The sequence below is a fragment of the Poecile atricapillus genome, chromosome 5 (assembly GCF_030490865.1).
Source record: "Poecile atricapillus isolate bPoeAtr1 chromosome 5, bPoeAtr1.hap1, whole genome shotgun sequence".
Lineage (NCBI taxonomy): Eukaryota > Metazoa > Chordata > Aves > Passeriformes > Paridae > Poecile > Poecile atricapillus.
Genome location: NC_081253.1, coordinates 20,185,465 through 20,204,418, shown reverse-complemented (window position 1 = coordinate 20,204,418; position 18,954 = coordinate 20,185,465). Strand labels below are relative to the sequence as shown.

At 37.7% G+C, this 18,954-nt stretch overlaps 1 protein-coding gene across 4 annotated transcripts in view; it reads right to left on the bottom strand.

Annotated features, from left to right (window-relative positions):
• The window catches only part of DYNC1I2 (dynein cytoplasmic 1 intermediate chain 2), a 28,279-nt gene extending 9,860 nt beyond the window's left edge, over positions 1 to 18,419 (bottom strand). Inside the window, exons 1-6 of one of the 4 annotated variants that reach the window (XM_058840328.1) lie at positions 18,270 to 18,419; positions 16,319 to 16,436; positions 14,901 to 15,015; positions 11,575 to 11,665; positions 6,242 to 6,357; positions 9 to 98 (exon numbers count right to left, since the gene is read on the bottom strand). In XM_058840328.1, the coding sequence (XP_058696311.1) occupies positions 9 to 98; positions 6,242 to 6,357; positions 11,575 to 11,665; positions 14,901 to 15,015; positions 16,319 to 16,426 (520 nt within the window). In that variant the 5' untranslated portion in view covers positions 16,427 to 16,436; positions 18,270 to 18,419. The other 3 variants (XM_058840327.1, XM_058840330.1, XM_058840329.1) reach the window with 3 other exon arrangements.
• Between the last annotated feature and the right edge of the window lie 535 nt (positions 18,420 to 18,954).

Below are 18,954 nucleotides of genomic sequence, written 5' to 3'. Positions count from 1 at the left end.
AACAGTACCTTCTTCCTCCTCCTCTTTTTTTAATGTTTTTTCTTCCTCAGGTTCAACTAATGGTTTTGGTGCAACCACATCATCTTCCTCTTCCTCATCTAAGGAGAAACATTATGGTGAGACTGTCAGTATTTCTAAAGGGGGACAGTAACATTCTATATGAATCTCAAATAAGCTGATGTAAAATGGTATCATGTAGCTTAAAATGGTTGCATTTGTAAAATGTAGTGCCAAGGATAACATTATCACAAACCAAAATATCATTGGAACACTGTCTCCACCTGGGTATCAGTTGCACTGAGTTACATAACTGCATAAACAGAAATAAGACACACAGGAAATTGTAAAGAATCCAAAGTGGAAATCTGTCTTACAGGCATTTATGATTCCACACAGAACCATGCGGTGGATTCACGTTCTGTGTAACACACTGACACATTAATGCTGTGGAATAAAGAAAAATCAGATGTCTAAAATAGTCTACAGAGCAGCTGCTTACTTATGATCTGAAAGCATCAGTCTAATGGGTCTGCACATGGCATGAAGATGGCTTACATTAGCTTTCAGGTTGCTATTCTGAGAGGCAAATTTTGCTAAAGATAATAGCGGAGAAATTACATTTTTTCTGTCATTCTAGATGCAAGTCTCATTATCTGTATCATGTTTGGCAATGAGAACTTTACAGGAAAATGTGTTTTCCCTAATTGCAATGAATAACATAAAATGTTAATGTTCAGGAATACTGACAAGGCTTACAGCACTTTCTGCATTTCCACATTTTATTCTTTGAATACTGTAAACCAGAAAATACCTTTAAATTACTTAGAATTGTGGGATATGCTGGCTTTTCTTCATCCACTTTCTAGAATAAGCTTTTGAAAAGACTTGTTTTTATAGGTTAAACAGCTACGTCATCTGCTTATAAGGGAATGGCAGCAGGAGACTGCTGCATGCCTCATCACAAGTAATGAGACAGTATTCAACAGGGACTAGGCTTGATTGTTGCAGCCATCTCCCTGACCCATGTTCAAAGTTATCTAACACAAAAAGTAAAAAAAAAAAATAAAAATAATCCACATGCATGCACACAAAAAGAGTAAAAAAAAAGGAGTGGTCAAGGGATGGGAACCAGCTGCCAAGCCATGGTCCCAGCAGCCAGGCCAGCTGACTAGATAGCAACAACCAGATGGTACTGCAAGGATTGTCTCTCTGCTATGAGGTGGCAATGGGATGGCACAACATTTTTCTGCCTGACTGCTTCCAATCATGTCTTTCCCCAATGGCAAGCCTGTGCAATTACCAGCACTCCAGGAGGTCTACAGACAAGCCTTTACCCTGCAAACAAAATACAGCTTGTAGGCCATACCAGCTGCCAAACCACACACATAGTGATAGGTTTAAAGAGGTCTGAAAATCTTTCTAACTCCATAGTATAGGCAATAAAAATATAACTGTACCTGCAGGAAAGAAAGCTTTAAATGACACTGTATAATGCACACAATAATACAAACTCCAACTTAATCAAAATGATAATGACGTATGCCAATCCTACATTACTTGAAATTGAGCGATTTTTATGTTCTGACAAGTTTACAGAACTAGGATAAATGGCATGAATGATTTCAATATATGCTCATACTTTTGAACCAAATGGTGAAGGTTAAAATCTTTCCTTTCAAGGGCCTCAATCAGCCACAAAGGAAAACAGTAATCACTGTCTTTTCAGCCAGCCCAACTGCATTTGTCAGCCCTTTCTCCGTCAATGCAGCCAGAGCAATCAACCTGCCAAACATTCAGAATGGAAAAACAATCTGAAAATACAGGGTATAATGCACCTGCCAGTGAAAATGGCCATTTCAAGAAAAGCTAGTGATCTCAGTGACCCTGCTGAGGAGGCGGTGGTGCAAAGGGGAAAGAACCCGTAAAAGAATTCTTAGTGATCTCCACTCTCTTGCACATTGACACTTCCTTACAAAGCATGCCAATTACAGCTTTTGTGCTACTTAAAAAAAATGAAAGCTTTTTTGGGCAAAATAATCACGCAAAGAAACAGAAAGACACTGCTCCTTTCTCGATGGATTCGCATGCACAGCAGACTCCTAACCTGAAAACTGGATAACTTGTGGCCATTTTAAAGAAGGGAATTCTTAATGTCAAATAGCTACAGGTGTGAACAATGATTAATTAAAAAATGTAATATGAGTTAACACACATGACTTTGAGAACAACACATACAGGATCACATATTTGGCCACTAGGATAAAAATACCCCTCTTTTTAGCCCTGCCAATCAATCTTGCAGAATTAAATGATGCCTTCAAATTTAGAAATTTGATTTTGGGTCACTCTGGATACATTAGTCTAGCACTGGAAGTCCCAAATTAGAAATTTCAGCCCAACCCCCCATTAGTCATACTACACTGATTCTAAGTACCATTTTCAGTGACAGGAGTCAAATTCTTGTCAAAAGTAGATGGTCAACCCCTTAGTGCTATATGACCTTCTAATCTACATATTTTATTCAAAAGATCATGTAAGTTGATTGCTCTTGACTTTTAATGTTTGAAACATAAATGGCATATATTATACAGAGCTCTAAATTCCTTCATAGTAGTTTTACTGCATACAGCCAGATGATATTACTGTATTTAAATGCGGGATACAGCACTTATTTTAATATTCTCAAAGTATCAGACTTGAAATTGAACATGTCATCTCACTGATTTATCTGCAACTGCATAAATCTAAAACCTTCTCCCTAAAGAAGAGTCACATGCAAACTTTCTTATTAAGGGATCTGGAGGGAAAAAAAAGCCAAAATAAAAAAAGTATCCCCAAATATACAACTTTTTTACCTAATTATCTAAAACTAGAATGCTTTCTATTCAAAACCCAGGAATCTTTCTTCCAGTTCACAAAAAAGGCACCATTAAGCTGCTGGACTGAAAAATGAGGTAAGTAATGTTTGTTTTAATTACTTTTCCCGTCTCACCTTCATCCTGAATTTATTTAATAGCAGAGCAGATGCCAGAATTTGCAAGGAATAAGCATAACAATAACAGAGCACCCAGCAAACATGGAAGCACTGGACATACTATTTCTGTGAAAGTCCCAGTCTAATAAGTCAAGAACCCACAATACCGTCATGCATTGCATTTATCTCAAGTCAGCTACCTAAATTTGAAACCTTAAGGGCACTCCCTAACTGCATCCCCCTTACTCATTATTGACTGTACCTATTGGCATTTTAAGCTACTTCAATTGTCAGTGTACCAAATATGATTTCAGATTAAAAAAAAAAGCTGCAAAGACTTGGAAAAGTCCCAGGGCGATGAAGACAGGAAATGGAACCATATGTCACATCAACGTATCAATGAATATTCATTATAATATGCTAAGGGATTAACTCCATGTTGTTTCTGACAGGCAATCAGGGGATCTAAGGTTACAAACTGAGCAGTAAAGTAGCTGCTATTTTTATGCAAACTTTAATAGCAACAAATGTCTTGCCAATGAATGCTAAAAACAGATTTAATGAACCACTGAATTTTTACTTTGAGTTAACATAAAAATTGTGATATATTTTGGCAAGACAGAAGGAAAAACAGTGCTGTAAATTAGGCTGCACCTAGCAATAACACTGTAGAGTGTAGTTCCAGTTGTCTGAGCAATCTGTTGCTGCAGAGAAGGTTAATCAAAGTTAAATCATCTGTGAAATGGGTGGCTTTTGTTAAGCCAAATGTCTTCACATCAAGTTTCCCTATCTGTATTTCTGTACATTTAAGGCATGTACTAGATAATATAGAATCACAGAATGTTCTGAGGTGGAAGGGACCCACAAAGATCATGCATGATCTTTGTTATTTCTTTAAAAAATATTAAAATGTATAAATCTTGCATTCACTGGACCAGCATCCAAGAAGCAAATCCTATGCATCCTATTTTTATTACGCTGCTTAATATTTTAATTCTGTGTCCTGGAGATGTTAGCAGACAATTATTCCTCAAAGAGTTTAATTAATACAGTAACACTGTCTGCAGTCAGCTGCAACTGCACATGCACAGTATTGTACAGCAGCACTAAGTAGCAAGTACCCAGTTAGTCCTGGAAAGCCTTAATTGTGACAGCTGAGCAAAATCATATTCCCCATACACACATCTTTCTTTGGATTAACTGATTCCTAGGAGACATTCTGATTTTATTGTTTTATAATATTTAAGAATCAATCTTCCTAAGGCAGTTTCTGAAATACTCTGAAGTCATAATAAATCAACATATTAGTACTGCAATGAAATAATGGAAGTTGTGAAAACTGTTAGAACACTAAATGCCTTCATCTCCTATGGAAGCTGCCACATTTCAAAATTAATATAACTGTTACAGGACTCCGAAACAGGCATTTCAAAATGCCAAGTCTTATTTGAGGACATGAAGTCTCTCCTATTTAACTCACTTGGTATTATGTGTTGCCACAATATTTCCATAACAACTAGAAATGGTTTTTATCTAAAACTAGTTTACTTCTACTTCCTATCTGTCCACCAGGCAGATAGGTTTGAATGTTTCTTAATTCAGCTTACAATGGAACTACATAACCACTGTAGCACACTGAACTGGAACAAAAAGAACTATTTAGTGATTTGCTGTGGGTTTATTAATTTTATTTCATGTGCTGTCCCTCCCCACCAAACCAAATGTTAACACAATCTAATAAAAATGCTATTTTCCTTATTCAAGAGCACAGCTCCAACAGCATTTTAAAATCTCAAAATACATTATGAAGGGCCCAGTTTACTTCACTTTATAGGAAGCTGTGAATGCTGAGCCAACCCAGCTCAGATGCAGCTTGCTGCTGGATAAGGGAGCTACTGCAGGTGTAAGTTCAGTTGCAAGCTCCCCTTTCAAGTGTACTTCACTAGGTTATTTTTGTTTACAGATAAGCACAACTCAGACTGTGAGAAGAAATGAGAATCAATAAGATACATTTTACAGAATTTAGATTTATCTAATTGCATCCCGTAAATTCAGCATATTGCTTTTGGCAATTGTTTTCAAGAGTTTTAAATTCTTTTACCAAGAAAAATCTCTTACCTAGTGACTCCAGTTTTTGTATGCAGCATGATTTATTCTTTTTTTTTTTAAACCTACATCCTATTTCAGATATCATTGTAAAATGGGAACTTAGAGCTTTGTTATTAATGTACTCAGGTGGTCTTAAGATAAACCTTAAAAAGATCTTCACTGAAATGTTGAAAAGACACCTGTGAATTTTGTGAAGCACATGAAATAAATATATTGAAAAAAATTATGATGGCCCTCAAGAAATCGGTATTTGTGAGATGAAATGGATCAGGAGACAATACATGCATTGAGACTGCTTTCTGGTAAATGCAGAAATAGAGATGACCACTGTTCCACTCCACTACAGCAAGCCTCAACTACAGCCTATCTACTGTGAAACTCAGATCATACAATCCCAAGCAATTTCCACTGTCAGCAGGCAGCAGAAGTAGAACTCTTCAAGTACATAAACTGTAACCTAAGTCTTCAGATTCCATGAACCTGACAGAGGGGAGGAAAAAAGACCTGAGGGATTAGAGAAAGGAAATGTTGAGGGCATGGGAGAAATGAAAGCAGGAAAACCACAAACACCTACCTGTGCAGGTATACAGATAAAATGAAGAATAGAAAAGAAGCACAGTTAGAGAAAAATCATATCCTCTGGCTCACTGAGCAATTCAGTTTGAAAGATACATCCTTGCATAAATACCCAAAAGTTTGTATACCAAAGAACAGGAAAATGCAAAATTATGAATGTAGAAGTAGGACCTAGAATTGCTAACATAGACACATACTCAAAGTCAGTGATATTAAACAACCGAGAGACTTTGTTGTAGAAATACACACAATCTAGTTCAGGACTAATACTTCCACTTGCAGATAAATTCAGGTGTTTCATCATTGAAAAGGAAATCTGCTAGCCAACCACATTTTTGTTGGAAAAAGTTATTTTTTGAAAAGCAAACAAGTTATGACTGAAAGAAAGCCTGTGTTCAATTGCTGAAAACAGAAACTGCATAAGTTATAAATAAATTAGTTCCTTCTTTTAAAACTCATAATAAAAGCTTCAGGTATAAAAATTTAAATTCTTATGAAGTAGGGGAGTTAATTGCTAGTGGTCATCATTATTATATTAAAAGAAACCAAAAATAACTTAATAGTAATAAATTAACCATTCACCTTCCTTGGGCTGAGTCATAACAGGTGTTTGTGTCTCCTTTGTGTAGGTAACAATTTCTCGAGGCGGAAAGTCAACTTGTGTAATTTTGGCCATTCCAAGTTTAACAGGTCCACGTCTAAAAAAAATTAATTTAAAAATTAAAAAAAAAATTAATTTTATTATTTCACATTTTGCCTAGAATAATACCCAAGTCATTATGTCACAGCACTGCCTAGTCAAATCCAGTGGGAACTTTGAACATGATTACGACTACTATTTTATAATTATTATTTAAAATCAGCAACCATTTATAGATCTGTGACAAAAAGGACGAGGTACACATATAAATATCTGGACATTATGATATAATTTTGAATTTCTGCTCTTTGTGCTTGACCAGAATACTGCCACCTATATGATACATCTGTATTATTAAAGGTACAGATCTACTCACAAGCCATGCTTGTACAGCAACAGTTCCAGGATTATAAAGCTTGAAAACCAATTTAGTTATGCTGATGGAAAAAGCATTTCCTAGTCTTTTACTTTGCTGCTCTTTTTAGTCCACCTCTAAGGTACTATCTGGATTGCAGAGCTGCCAGGCTGACCTGGAACTCACACTGACAAATGATTTATCCATAATACATTGTTACAGAGCACAATACTGAGAACCTCTGAGCTTTCTGACTTCATTAAAGGTAGCTATAGCTAACATCATACAACACATAATATATTCCAAAACCTCCACAACATTAATTCAGCCACTGTAGCCTTCTGTAAAACCTAATTGCAGTATGTACTGTAATAATACTGCAATGATCCAACTATTTACCTAGATCAGATTTAGTTTCTTATTATCCGCTCCTCTCCCAAGATAAAAGTAGAAGAGTAACTCCTTTTGAAAGATTTTGGTGGGCAGAATCATAATTTTTAGCACACAATACAGGTTTTAGTTAATGTTTATAATGAGCTACAGCTTTTATAAACATTTCTAAGAAAAGATGGGAGTTGCTCTGTATTTACAGTCACGCTAACCTTTTTATTTTAAATAAATAACTCCTTAAAGTTTCTATATTGTCAAAGAAAGACTCAAAGAAAACAAAACTTATTTGTGTTTATTAGAAATAAGCATCTAATGTATATTAAATGATATAAAAATTTCTCATTGCAAGCAAACTGTGCTAAGTCTAGGGACAGCAAATTTCTATTACTTACAAAACAGTTTCTTAACAACAACAACTACAAGTCTTAAAGGAAAAAACGCTCATACTTATTATCCATAAGCACATGAAAGAGGGAATATAAGAAATCTATGCAATACCCCAGATCGGAATCAGAGTGGAGCTGAAGAACTGATGGATCAGTATCCCAATGCAGCGTCCTGGTACCCCAGGTTGAACAATCATGCAGCATTAGCAAAAAAGGCCAGAGATTAGTGAAGCAAATATAAACTATGAAAATCTAGAGTTACAGCAAGCTTATAGTTATTTCATTGTTCACAAGAAACAAGGCAATGCAACATCAGTTAAGGGAAATTCAGCAAACATTCAGTGCAATAATACATGCAGTAAATACAAAAGTTAAGAAGCAAACAGAATTCAGAGCTATTAGCAAAGAATTATTTTAAAGGTTGAAAATTAAAGGTCTGCAAACAAACATTGCCTTAACGAAAGGCAAACAAAAGTATTTTTACTACTTATAAGAACCACTAAAAATTTGAAATTCCTTTTAAAATATGTTCAGATTTGTTCAAGTTATATGAAGACAGATTTGTTAACATAACATAAATTTGCCCAGAGCAGTAAATATGTGGAGGAAACTGTCATATTGGTAAAGGAAGTGAGTCAACACATAAGCCTTTTGGCAGTGGGGCAAAAAACCATTTCCACTGGGACAGAGAACTGCTAGAGTTTCCAAGATGTGACATTGCAGTAATTATGGGTTAAGCACTGCCTTGGGCTTGTAAGTGTCATCTGAGTTAGAGCCAACTCCATCTAAGACACTCAAAATCTCATAAATTGTGGGCTTTATATTAATAACATGTTTCAAAGTCATGTGGAATAACAAACAGAATGGATCCATTTCAAGTTGTACTAGAAGAAATAGGAAGGGGGAAATCAATATTCCCTCTACCTTCATTTTTAGCCTTCATCTCTTCTTCAGAAATTTTCATGCAGTCTACTGGCTATCAGGCTTAGGCAGAATTTTAGGAATGCACTTGTAAGAAATTAGCAGATTACCCTGCATGTTTTTTCCTGACATTCTCATATGTTATCTGCATTTTTTAAAATAATGTCTCTGAATAAAAAAATAAAGACTATGCAGTATTTTACTATGATAAGTCAATAAAAGACAATTTTACATTTTCATCCCATACATGGTAACTTTTCTATTAATCAGGTGCGGAATTCCTAAAGTTCATCTGAAAAATATATACACAACGCCATAAAAGTTCATAAATACGGGTGTGCCATGCACTACCTTGTTCTAGTGGAAAGTATGCATTAGGACTATTAGTCATAATTAGGAATTACAAATCCTCCGTCTTCATATATAGCCAATCAACTGCATCCACAGCAATAGCTTAATACACAAATCTCAAAAAAAATTTCCTATCTTTTGTGCATCAGAGAACACATCATTTTAGTCTAAAGTTAATTTCTTTGAGCACAATTATTCACTAGATCTCTGCTATCCTACTTGACCAAAAAGATTTAAGAGTTTAATTTGGTCCCTGAGACTTGAAGCTGGGTATTGCTTATGTGTTGGTCAATCATAAGCAAAACCAAACCACCACTGCAATCTTCATGCTGGAAAGAATACCTTAGCTTCAGATACAGATACTGCATCACCACAATACCTGACAAATATTTTCTCAACTTTTTCTATTGTGTTTGAGAGGAACTTGGGGAAAAGGCAATAAACATAAAACGCTCTAGCTTCTGCACCTGTTTAACATCTAGCCCTTAATGAGGTACCTTTCCTGCTTTCAAAGCACTATTTTCACTTTCAAAAGTTGCTTCAGTTGGATCAGGGACAGTCTATCTTTTCAAACAGCTGAAGCTAACAAGTAGTAAAGGAGATATAGTTAAATATTTTTCAGAGATATTCTATTAAAATAAAGGTAACATTCTAAGATAAAATTCACCTATTATGTATGTACCAAAATGATGCAAAATACTGTTTCTTTTGTTTTCCAGTTTGTTTTGTCTTCAGTTAAATGAATTTATCTACAGGATTCAGTGAACAAATTTCCCATTCTTCCACATATGTCTAGATTTCTCTGTATTCAGGTACTTTCCTAACACTTCCTATATCTCTTAGGATATTTTCTGGTTTTAAACTAATTCTATGAAGCATCCACTGGCCTAAATGTAAACTGGCTGTTTTCTAGTGTAGGACTTGGACTCTTGACTGAGGAAAAAAGAGAAAGGAACAAAACTCTTTACTAATGAAAATAAAGACAGATGGAAGTAACAGCAGGAGCACAGTCTGAACACTGCTCTGCTACTTGCTAGAAGAGTTCCTGACAAGATTCAGCATCACAGAGGATGCTTTATAAAACATCTCATATTGGTAGGAGTGAAATGCCACATGTAACACCAAGGGATATCATACAGTCCAACTTTCTTGTTCAAAATGTGTGAACCTGTACTAATAAGCGAGGATACAGACACCCATTTCCTGGGGCAAGGGAAGAATCCCCTGGTGGGAGTGGGGGGATTCCAGCAGGGTCTCCATAATGCCTTCAATTTAGCTGTATATTCATACCTTCATGCCTTAAAGATCACAATCCTGAGACACACGAAGTTTTAAAGTTTAAAAATGCATTAAGCTTTTGAGACTCAGGATATGGGTCTTCTCAAGGCTTCATAAGAAAATGCATGCATACAACATTGCATTACTATGTTTGAGAATACACAATCAGCGTGCAGTGCACTGATGAGGTGGAAATAAATTTAGTACACAACATGGCATTCCATTACAGGTATGTGGCCTATACATACAGTTTCATACTGAATTTAAATCAGGTGTGAATGGAAAGAAAATATTTTCGTTTCAGAAGTCATCATCAAATACTCTTTTTTGTTCTAGCGAACATAAATACATATATAAATATATAAAAAAGGCAATTTAATAATAAATAAGCAACAACTAAAAACAATTAAAATTTGCTTCTGCTCAATTAGGGAACAATTATATTGCTTAATAACACAACAGGCAAACAAGATCATACCTGAGCACTGTTAAAAAAAAGTCTGGGTTCACATCTGCTGTCTGATGTATTCTCTGTTTTAACTTAATGATTTCTACTTAGAAATAGGCACCACATAACCTTTGTTCAGGTCATTAGTATCTTGAATATTTTCAGATTAAGATGCATATAGTTATGCATGCATAATCCACGTGCACACAAGATGTTACTGCAGTCTCTTTAAAGATGTTTCAAATCGGTCTAATCTTTGACTCCTTTTCCAAAACAACTACTCATACAACAAGAGTAACTGATAACTGCTGCAGTTACTGTGCTTTAACCAAACTTCATCCACAGTGTATACTTACTAAATTTAAAGTACACAAACTTCTCTTGATGAGAATATCTTACCAATATTAATAGGCAGCCACTGCTCTTATTTGCAGACTCCATGGAAAACAGTAGAAATACCCTTTAGAAGTAGTGTTTTCCTGCCTTATAACCCATATATCACCACTTGAAATTTAACAGAAGTATTTATCTGACTCTTCTTTAGAGCAGCATGTCTCAAATCATGCTCAAAGAAATGGTTAAACACCTGTGACAAGCACAGGCAGTAAAGAAAGACCAAAAAAACTGTGACTGTACTAAGATGGAGTTAAGCTTTGACAAAATAAGAGACTGCAAATGCTGTAGTTGTGCTACACAGATGAAGTAAAATAATGAGAAATATGGTTCTGAGTAAGGGGAAAAAAAAAATCAGAAGTAATGCAAAGTTTGTAGACTGTATCTTTTATTAGATCAACTAGGTATGGGAAAAAGCAAATAGCAATCCATACCCATCGTCCTTTAGAAAAAGTTGGGAAAGCGTAGAAGTTAGACCCTTTGAGTTTGTTATTGTCCCAAGACAATCATTTTACTTCAAACTTGGAAGTTTAAACAACTTCACATTAATGTTGGCAACTTCAAATGAGTAAGTATAGTCACATTTCAAATTTTACAGTAAAATATTTCTGCAAAACAGTCACTTTTGATAGATTCAATAGTGTAACCTCAAATTATTATTATCAAGTAGTTAACCTTGACTTCTTCTCAAGCTTAATTATTCAGAATACAAGTAATGATGAGCAAAGGAACACGACCAGGAAAGTGACATACCTAGATCCAACAGCACCATCCCCGGAGTCCTGGCTCCCAGCCTCACTTGGCGTACTCACAGATTTGGAAGACGGAGAGGTAGGAGGAGGGACTAAATAGTGAAACAGACAGGTATCCGCTGTTACTACTCGCAGAGGTTGCACAGCTTAGGATGTTTTCAAATTAATTAAAAATGAAGTATTAAAAAAAAAGTGATGGCAAACAAAAAATACATGGATGAAAATGAACAGTAGAAAGAGAGGGGAAAAGACAATGTTAACAATTCATGCTGGACTTTCATGCAGTTGTTTGGCATTTATGCATCTGGAGCATACAAAAGACATGGAGGGGAAGACATTTAAGAGAAAATGAATTGAAAAAAATATTTTTAAACTGAACTTTTGACAAATGATGATACTGGTTTTCAAAGGGTAATTTCCACTGATTCATGTTGCTTAAACATAGAAAAGATAGTTGTTATTACAGCTCTGATATTAGTCTTTCTTTAAGATTTGACAATGAATGTGTTTAACTGGAAATGTTATTTCAAAATATATAATCACCAAACTGTGGGCCAAAAAAGTGGCTATGTCATACAGCATCCTGTTATTTTTGTTCTAGTTTGAATCAAATCAACACAAATCTTGTGTATTAAAAAGTTTCTAGTATTAGGTCTTGAGAATGACTTTTTTTTTTTTTTGCTTGACAATAAACAGTCTAGGACCACTATAATTAAACTTCCTAAGTGTCAGTTCATTTCCTGCTTGTAAATGAAGACTGCATTTACCATTTGAAAAGTAACATGCTGTCTGGAAGTGATATATAGTGAATGATATCATGCAATCTAAGAAAAATACAATGCTACTTTGGTATGTCTTTCAACCTTTCTTTTTAGAAATGGTCATTTTCTAATGAAACTTAGGGCTTAAACACAAGAATCAAGGGGTATTTTGAAGGTTTTTATATGCTTTGTTTTTCAGTAATATGTAAACCATTCACTGCTTAGCAATCCTTAAAAAAAGCCTTTAATCAACTGAACAAAATATAAACAGTTTATATAAACTGTTGTGTACTCTGTCAACAGTTAAGCACGGGAGAACTCTGAACTCTCTGAGATTTCTACACAATTTCTTGAAATCACAAGTATATTATGAATTCTAAAGAATTTTTCTACCCCATCTCAAAACAGAGACATGGCTCTGATTGACAAAAATACTCCCTTAATTTTACCAAAGTAACACTGAATTTTTCAATGTATTAAAATTTCATTCCTCCTACAGGAGAGACCTTTTTTATAGGTCTTGAGGTGTATTTCATACACGCATTTAGACTTCAGATAACTGGGGGCACATAAGAATACATAAATTCTTCAACTCATCCTCGCCATGTACTGGTTAATCTACAGCAAAGGAGCTGCCTGCAGGCCTTGGCTTTGCCATCTGTGTGCGTTTTCAGGACACAGTAATGTCGCGGCCCCGGCGCCACTCGCAGGGCCCAGTGCCGGTGCTGCAGCGCTCTCTTGCGGGGAAAGCCATTCTCAGGAAACCCTTCCCAAAAAGAGGTGAATCCCACAGAAAGACCGACAGTCTTACAAAAAGACCAGATGGCATTTCACCTACCCCAGAGGATTAAACAATAACGACTTTTTGAAAATAATTCTGGTTCACGTACTTAAGGCTTCTTATATATTAAGTATGGTAGATACCAAAAGCACTAACACTGATGCAGTCCCTTCTCCCATAAGAGCTTGCGCTCTCTCTCTCTCTAGCAGTTAACAGCACAGGAATTGCCCCAGGAATTAACACAATTTTCTAGGAAAGAATCTAATGTCAAGCAACCGCCCTCCACTGACAGTGTGAGCACAAGCTACCTCAGCTGCACACCAGACAGCTCAGCCATAAGTTAGCATTAGTTCAGGCATGCAATCACTGTATTTGCCAGCATCCAGTAAGCAGAAAAGGAGCTTGTGCCTTACGCATGCTAACAGCAGGCAGCAAGTAGGACATTTCAACTTGATTAAGGATCCATATCAGATCTGGTTATCTCGAAAGGAAACAGAATCAATTCCCTGCATACACTGAAGGGTGTGATTAAGTAGCAGCTCAGTGGAATTAAACACAACATGCATGGTTGTGCTCCACTTTTGCATGTCAGCACCTCTGAGCTTTTCATGAACACCTACTCTAAGTATACACATTAACTTGCTTTGAGGACTGGCTATTCTGTGGCTTTTACATTCTCTGCTAGATGTGAAAAAAAGCAACAACCACATACATTCCTACAAAAAGTTCATCAGCTGCTTAGCACAGTATCATGCAAGGGAGGTGTTCAACTAGTCTAGCCAAGAAAACCCGTAGCAGGTCACTTGAACAGCTGCACACTGGTGCTAACACAGGGACATGGAGTCTCTCGACTATTGAAACCGTTAGAATTACCAAAATTGACTGCTGGGGCTGTTGGAATGTGAGCAGCTATAATGGTGTTCACTTCTGAACACTTGAGGGTTACACAAAAGCAATTATGAAAACATAATCACAGATAGATCTGTAAGAAATTATTATTACTTTTTTATTTAAAAAAGTTAAATAGAGCCCCACCTAGAAGCCAAACTGATAAGCTTTAAACCTCTTTGATTATGAGCTGGAGACAAAAGACAAAGTTGCATTATCATGTTTCTTGCTTTCCTCTTCCATAGAGATGTGCCTAATTAAAGGCAAAAAGCAAGAGCCAATATGCTAACATAGCCAAGAGCTGCACAGATACCAATCATCTGCCTTGGAAGCTAATTTTTATACTTAGTGTTGCTATTGCTCCATCAAACTCAGTCAGGTATTTGAGATAAGAAAAATTAGGGTGTAAAAGATGTGGAAAAGAAACAAGCCAACCCCTTATGAAATTAGCAGCATTAAAATTTAGCATTGTGGAAAAGAGTAAGAAAAAAAAAATACAGGATAATAAAAAGCATGAAAAATGGGGGGTGGGGGGAAAGAAAATGCATACATGATACTTACATATTTTAACTAATATACTTCAAATAATCCACTAAGTGTAAACGGTGTTATTTTTTAATATAATTATTATTTTATGTAATGTGTACTGAAGTACATAATTTGACATTTGTAACAGATCATGAAGGACAAAAGAGTATAAAACCTAGACATGTTTAACCCCTGAAAAAGTGGCCAGAGAATTATTATGTCAATTACATAAATAACTCAATCCTAACAAAATGAAACAAACCACCCCCCCCCCCAAAAAAAAACCCAACACAAAGCCCCAAAAACAAACAAACAAAAAGATTAAATAAAAAACTCCCAAACATTTATTTCAAATAGTAACATTCCTACCAACAGGAGACTCAGGTGTCAACCCCATGCTCTGAAGTAATGCTTCAGCTTCTCTTCTCTTCTTTTCAAGATCAGATTCTTCTTGTACTGGAAGAGCTTCTTTCTTCTGGTCAGTCTACAAATTATTTAAGTTATAGCATTTAATCTTTCATTTATTTTGAGACCCCACAGGGGTTTTTTTTAATACTGAAACCTACCATCAAGTAGGTTTGATATTCAATTTCAATAATTCTGATGGTTCTTTTTCATAGATGAAGTAAATAGACAGGAATAACAATGTTCCAAAGCTTTGGTACTGTCATTAAAGAACATATATAAACATGCAAAAAGTGTCTGCGTATCTACCAAAATGACTAGCACTTCATAAGATTGAGTATCTTTTTTTAGAGACAGTCATATGGTTCCTATTTTAAAATGACAATAACTGTATCAAGGAAAAGTAACTTTCTTTAAGTTGTCTGCTAGATATAAAAAAAGTACACCTCCACCCTCTTTCATTTAGAAATAGTACAAGCTCTATTGCAAAAGATGCTGAATACTCTGTATCTTTCTACTCTTAGCTGCTTTTTAAAAAGCAATTCTGGCAATGCACTGCTACAAGATCATTAGTACATAATTTGAGCCATTTCTTTTTCCTTTTTGTCTGAATCATGTCGTTGGCAGCTGCCCAGTCTCCCGTCATGTGCTGATTTAGAACACCAACTAGATCATAACCAAAACACAGAGAAGCAATAAGAAAATATCCCAAAACATAGGACCAAAAGTTGCTTTTATGAGACACAATTTGCATTCAGGAAATACAGTAATCTATCTCTGATTGTCATATACTTCAGCAGTGAGAAATCCAGAAGACTTATTAACAAACTAAACGTAACACACACATACCACACATATCCTGAGTGTTGCTCTAATTTTAAAATTCAGCCTATAGATAGGCCAAAGAGCAGAAGAACACAGCACATTGTTTGTACAATGATAATACTGACAGTCAGATAATTCCTACAGACATCCTCAGAATTGTACTTCAGAAATGAGTTCTTTAAATAACACCAATCACAATTCATTAAGCAGAGCTTTCATGCAATGGATCAGAGTGATTTGATTAATTATGTCACATGCACACAGACAGTTCTAGAAATCTGAACTTTATGCTAGTCTAAGATACTAATTTTTAATTTTTTTTTTTAAATTCAGCTTATCATATGGACAGTTGAAAAGAAAACAGTAGGTATTTACATTATCAGAAAATGAAAGTGCTACATTTATATTAGCACAAACCATTAAGTAGACACTCCCTGAGTAGGACATAGAAAATGATTATGTGAACCTACTCTTAAATTCTGGGCAAGTTACATATGCAAGTGAATTTGGCAAGTTACATAGGCAAGTCAATTTTCAAAGTGAAAATTATTTCTTACTTCTTTCTTCTTTCTTTCTTCCTCCTTTCTCTTCTTCTCCTCTCTGATTTGAGCCAATCGTTGCTTCTTGCGCTCCAACTCCGCCTTCAGCTCACTTTTGTCAGACATGGCTGAAACACTGATCAATAGAAATCACGTCACTGTTTGGCTTTTGTTTTGTTTTGATCTATTTGGAGTTTTTCTGGTTTTTTGGTTTTGGTTTGGTTTTTAAGATAGCAGCTTTTCTTTCCAGAAGCTATGTGCAAAGAAATTACACTAACTTACCAAAACCAGCTTATCAGAAACCTGAAAAGTCAATGATAAACAAAAAACCCCCACATTCCTATTTCTGTTTTTCATTCACTTAACACATTCTCAATACTAAGGTGATTGATTTAAAACAGATAAAACCATGACATGATGACAGTATCCATTTCTAAGGTCACTTGCTACCAGTTTGGTGCTGTATCAAAGCGAGCTGTGTAACTTCAACAAAGTTAACAAAGATTCTCTTTGAAGGAACTACTTTGGAAGAAACCTTAGCCATTGATGACTGAAAACAGCAAGAAAAGCAGCAAGATAACATTTCTCTTTCACTTTTCACTTCAACATCTAAATACTGGCATTCTATAACTTAACAGTATGTAAGCTATATAACCTTCTACAGACAATTATACAGTTCAAAGTAAAGATTTATTAAAACATTTAGTAGGATTACTCTAAATTACAAGGCAATGTAAGTACAAGTGTGGTGATCAAAGAAAACTATAAAACACATGAGTTATAACTTTTTTTCTCAAAACTTACACTGCTAATAAATTGGTGGATCATTTAAAGACAAAAAATGCTACAAGAAGTTTTGCTATGTAACTAACTCAAATACGAACAAGAAGGTCCACAACAAAAGGTGGAAACCCTGTAAGTTTAGCACTTCACAGAGATTTAGAACAAGGTAATAAAAAATGTGTGAAGGGGTTAGGTGAAGAAGAACTTAATTTTACTGGTTTTAAGCAAAGTTAAGTCAGGAAAGAAACTGCACAAGTGGTCCTACAACAAATGAGGCAACTATAAATGCTTTTACAGTAAGACTGAGAATGAAGATACAAGATAAAGCACTAGGAATATGACTATGTCCTAATTCAAAATAAAGAACACTTGCAAATGTCTGCATAGCACAGCTAAGCACAGAAATGGATGCAAAATGTTGCAAGCCTCATATGTCTAACCCCACATTTTACCAATACGTATACTGGAATAAATATATGTATTCCTTCGTGTCGTCTGTTAGCACTAAAGTACTAACAAATAAATAATCTAGTCAGCATTTTCAAATGGCATTCCCGTGTCCCTTTAAACAGCACAAGGAAAGCGCGTTGTCACACCGTGGGTTGCCGCCCGTCCAGTGCCTGCCCGGGGAGGCGAAGCAGCACAAACCGAGGGAACCCGAGGGGAGGGGAGCCCACCGCACCCGCCAGGAGATGACCGCGGTACGAACCTGGTGCCGCCAGAACCAAAGTCCCCACCCAAATCCCACAGGCGCCGTCCTGGGGAGAGCGCCCGGCAGCCCGGACTGGGTCGCACCCCGCCCCGCGGCCCGGGAGCAGACAGCACTCCCAGCCTCTCCCACTCACTGAATCCCGGGCCGCCCCCGACCCCACCCTGCTGCCGCAGCCCTCGCTGCACAGAGCGAGGTCGAAGGAAGGCGCGTTCCCACCGGGCGGCAGCAGCGCTGGGCGCGGCTCGGCCCCCCGCGCACCTGTCCGCGGCTCCGGCCCTGCGCCCGCCGCCCTCGGCCCCGCGCCCCTTCCGCCGCCGCACAAAGGCGCCGACAGCTGGCAGGCGGCTGCCGACGGCAGACGCCGAGGGTCAAACCAGCTCCGAAGGCGTTGCGGGATGCGCAGAAATCTATGGGTACTGCGGAAGGATTCGGAGATCTGTACAGTAAAACACCCAATGCCCCCCTCGTCCGCACCGTCACGGCCGGCAGTCAGAAAAGAAATAACACGGGGAACGACAGCGAAGCGACTCGGAGACAAGGCGGTTCCCGAGGCCCGGCGCCACACCCTTTCCCACGGGGAGGTGACTGGCGAAGACAACGACACCCAGCATGCAGCGCGCACCGCTGGATGGGCCTCTCTCTGGCGTTCCCCGGGCGTGGGCACGGCGGCGGCGGCGCGTGTTGTATGATGGGAGTCGTAGTCTTCCGGAATGGGGGCACATCAGCGGGCGCGCGGGGAGCGAGCGCCACCGCTTGCCGTGGAGTGCGCGCGCGCGCATATGCGTGCCGTGCCCAGATTCGCTGATGGCGGGGGCGCGCGCCGAGCTCCCCTCACGGGGGCCTCGGCAGCGGCCCCGGTCAGGGCGGAGCGGGCCGTGGCAGGATCCATGTGGGAGACAGCACCTTCGCCTCTGCTTTAGCTTCCGGGCAATGAGGGACGATCCACGTTAGCCCCCTCCCGCAGCCGAGTGTGAAAACCAGTCGTGTCGATGCTGACGCTGATGGAACTATACGGTTTTAACTCCGGGCCCCACGTGCGGCCGGCAGCCATAATCCCTCCAGTGACCTGGGGATAACGAGTATAAAAGCCTGATGCGGTGTGAGCGGCAGGCCAGTGGCAAAATGGCCACCGCAGGTGGTGCTCTGTGCTTGTCAGCCG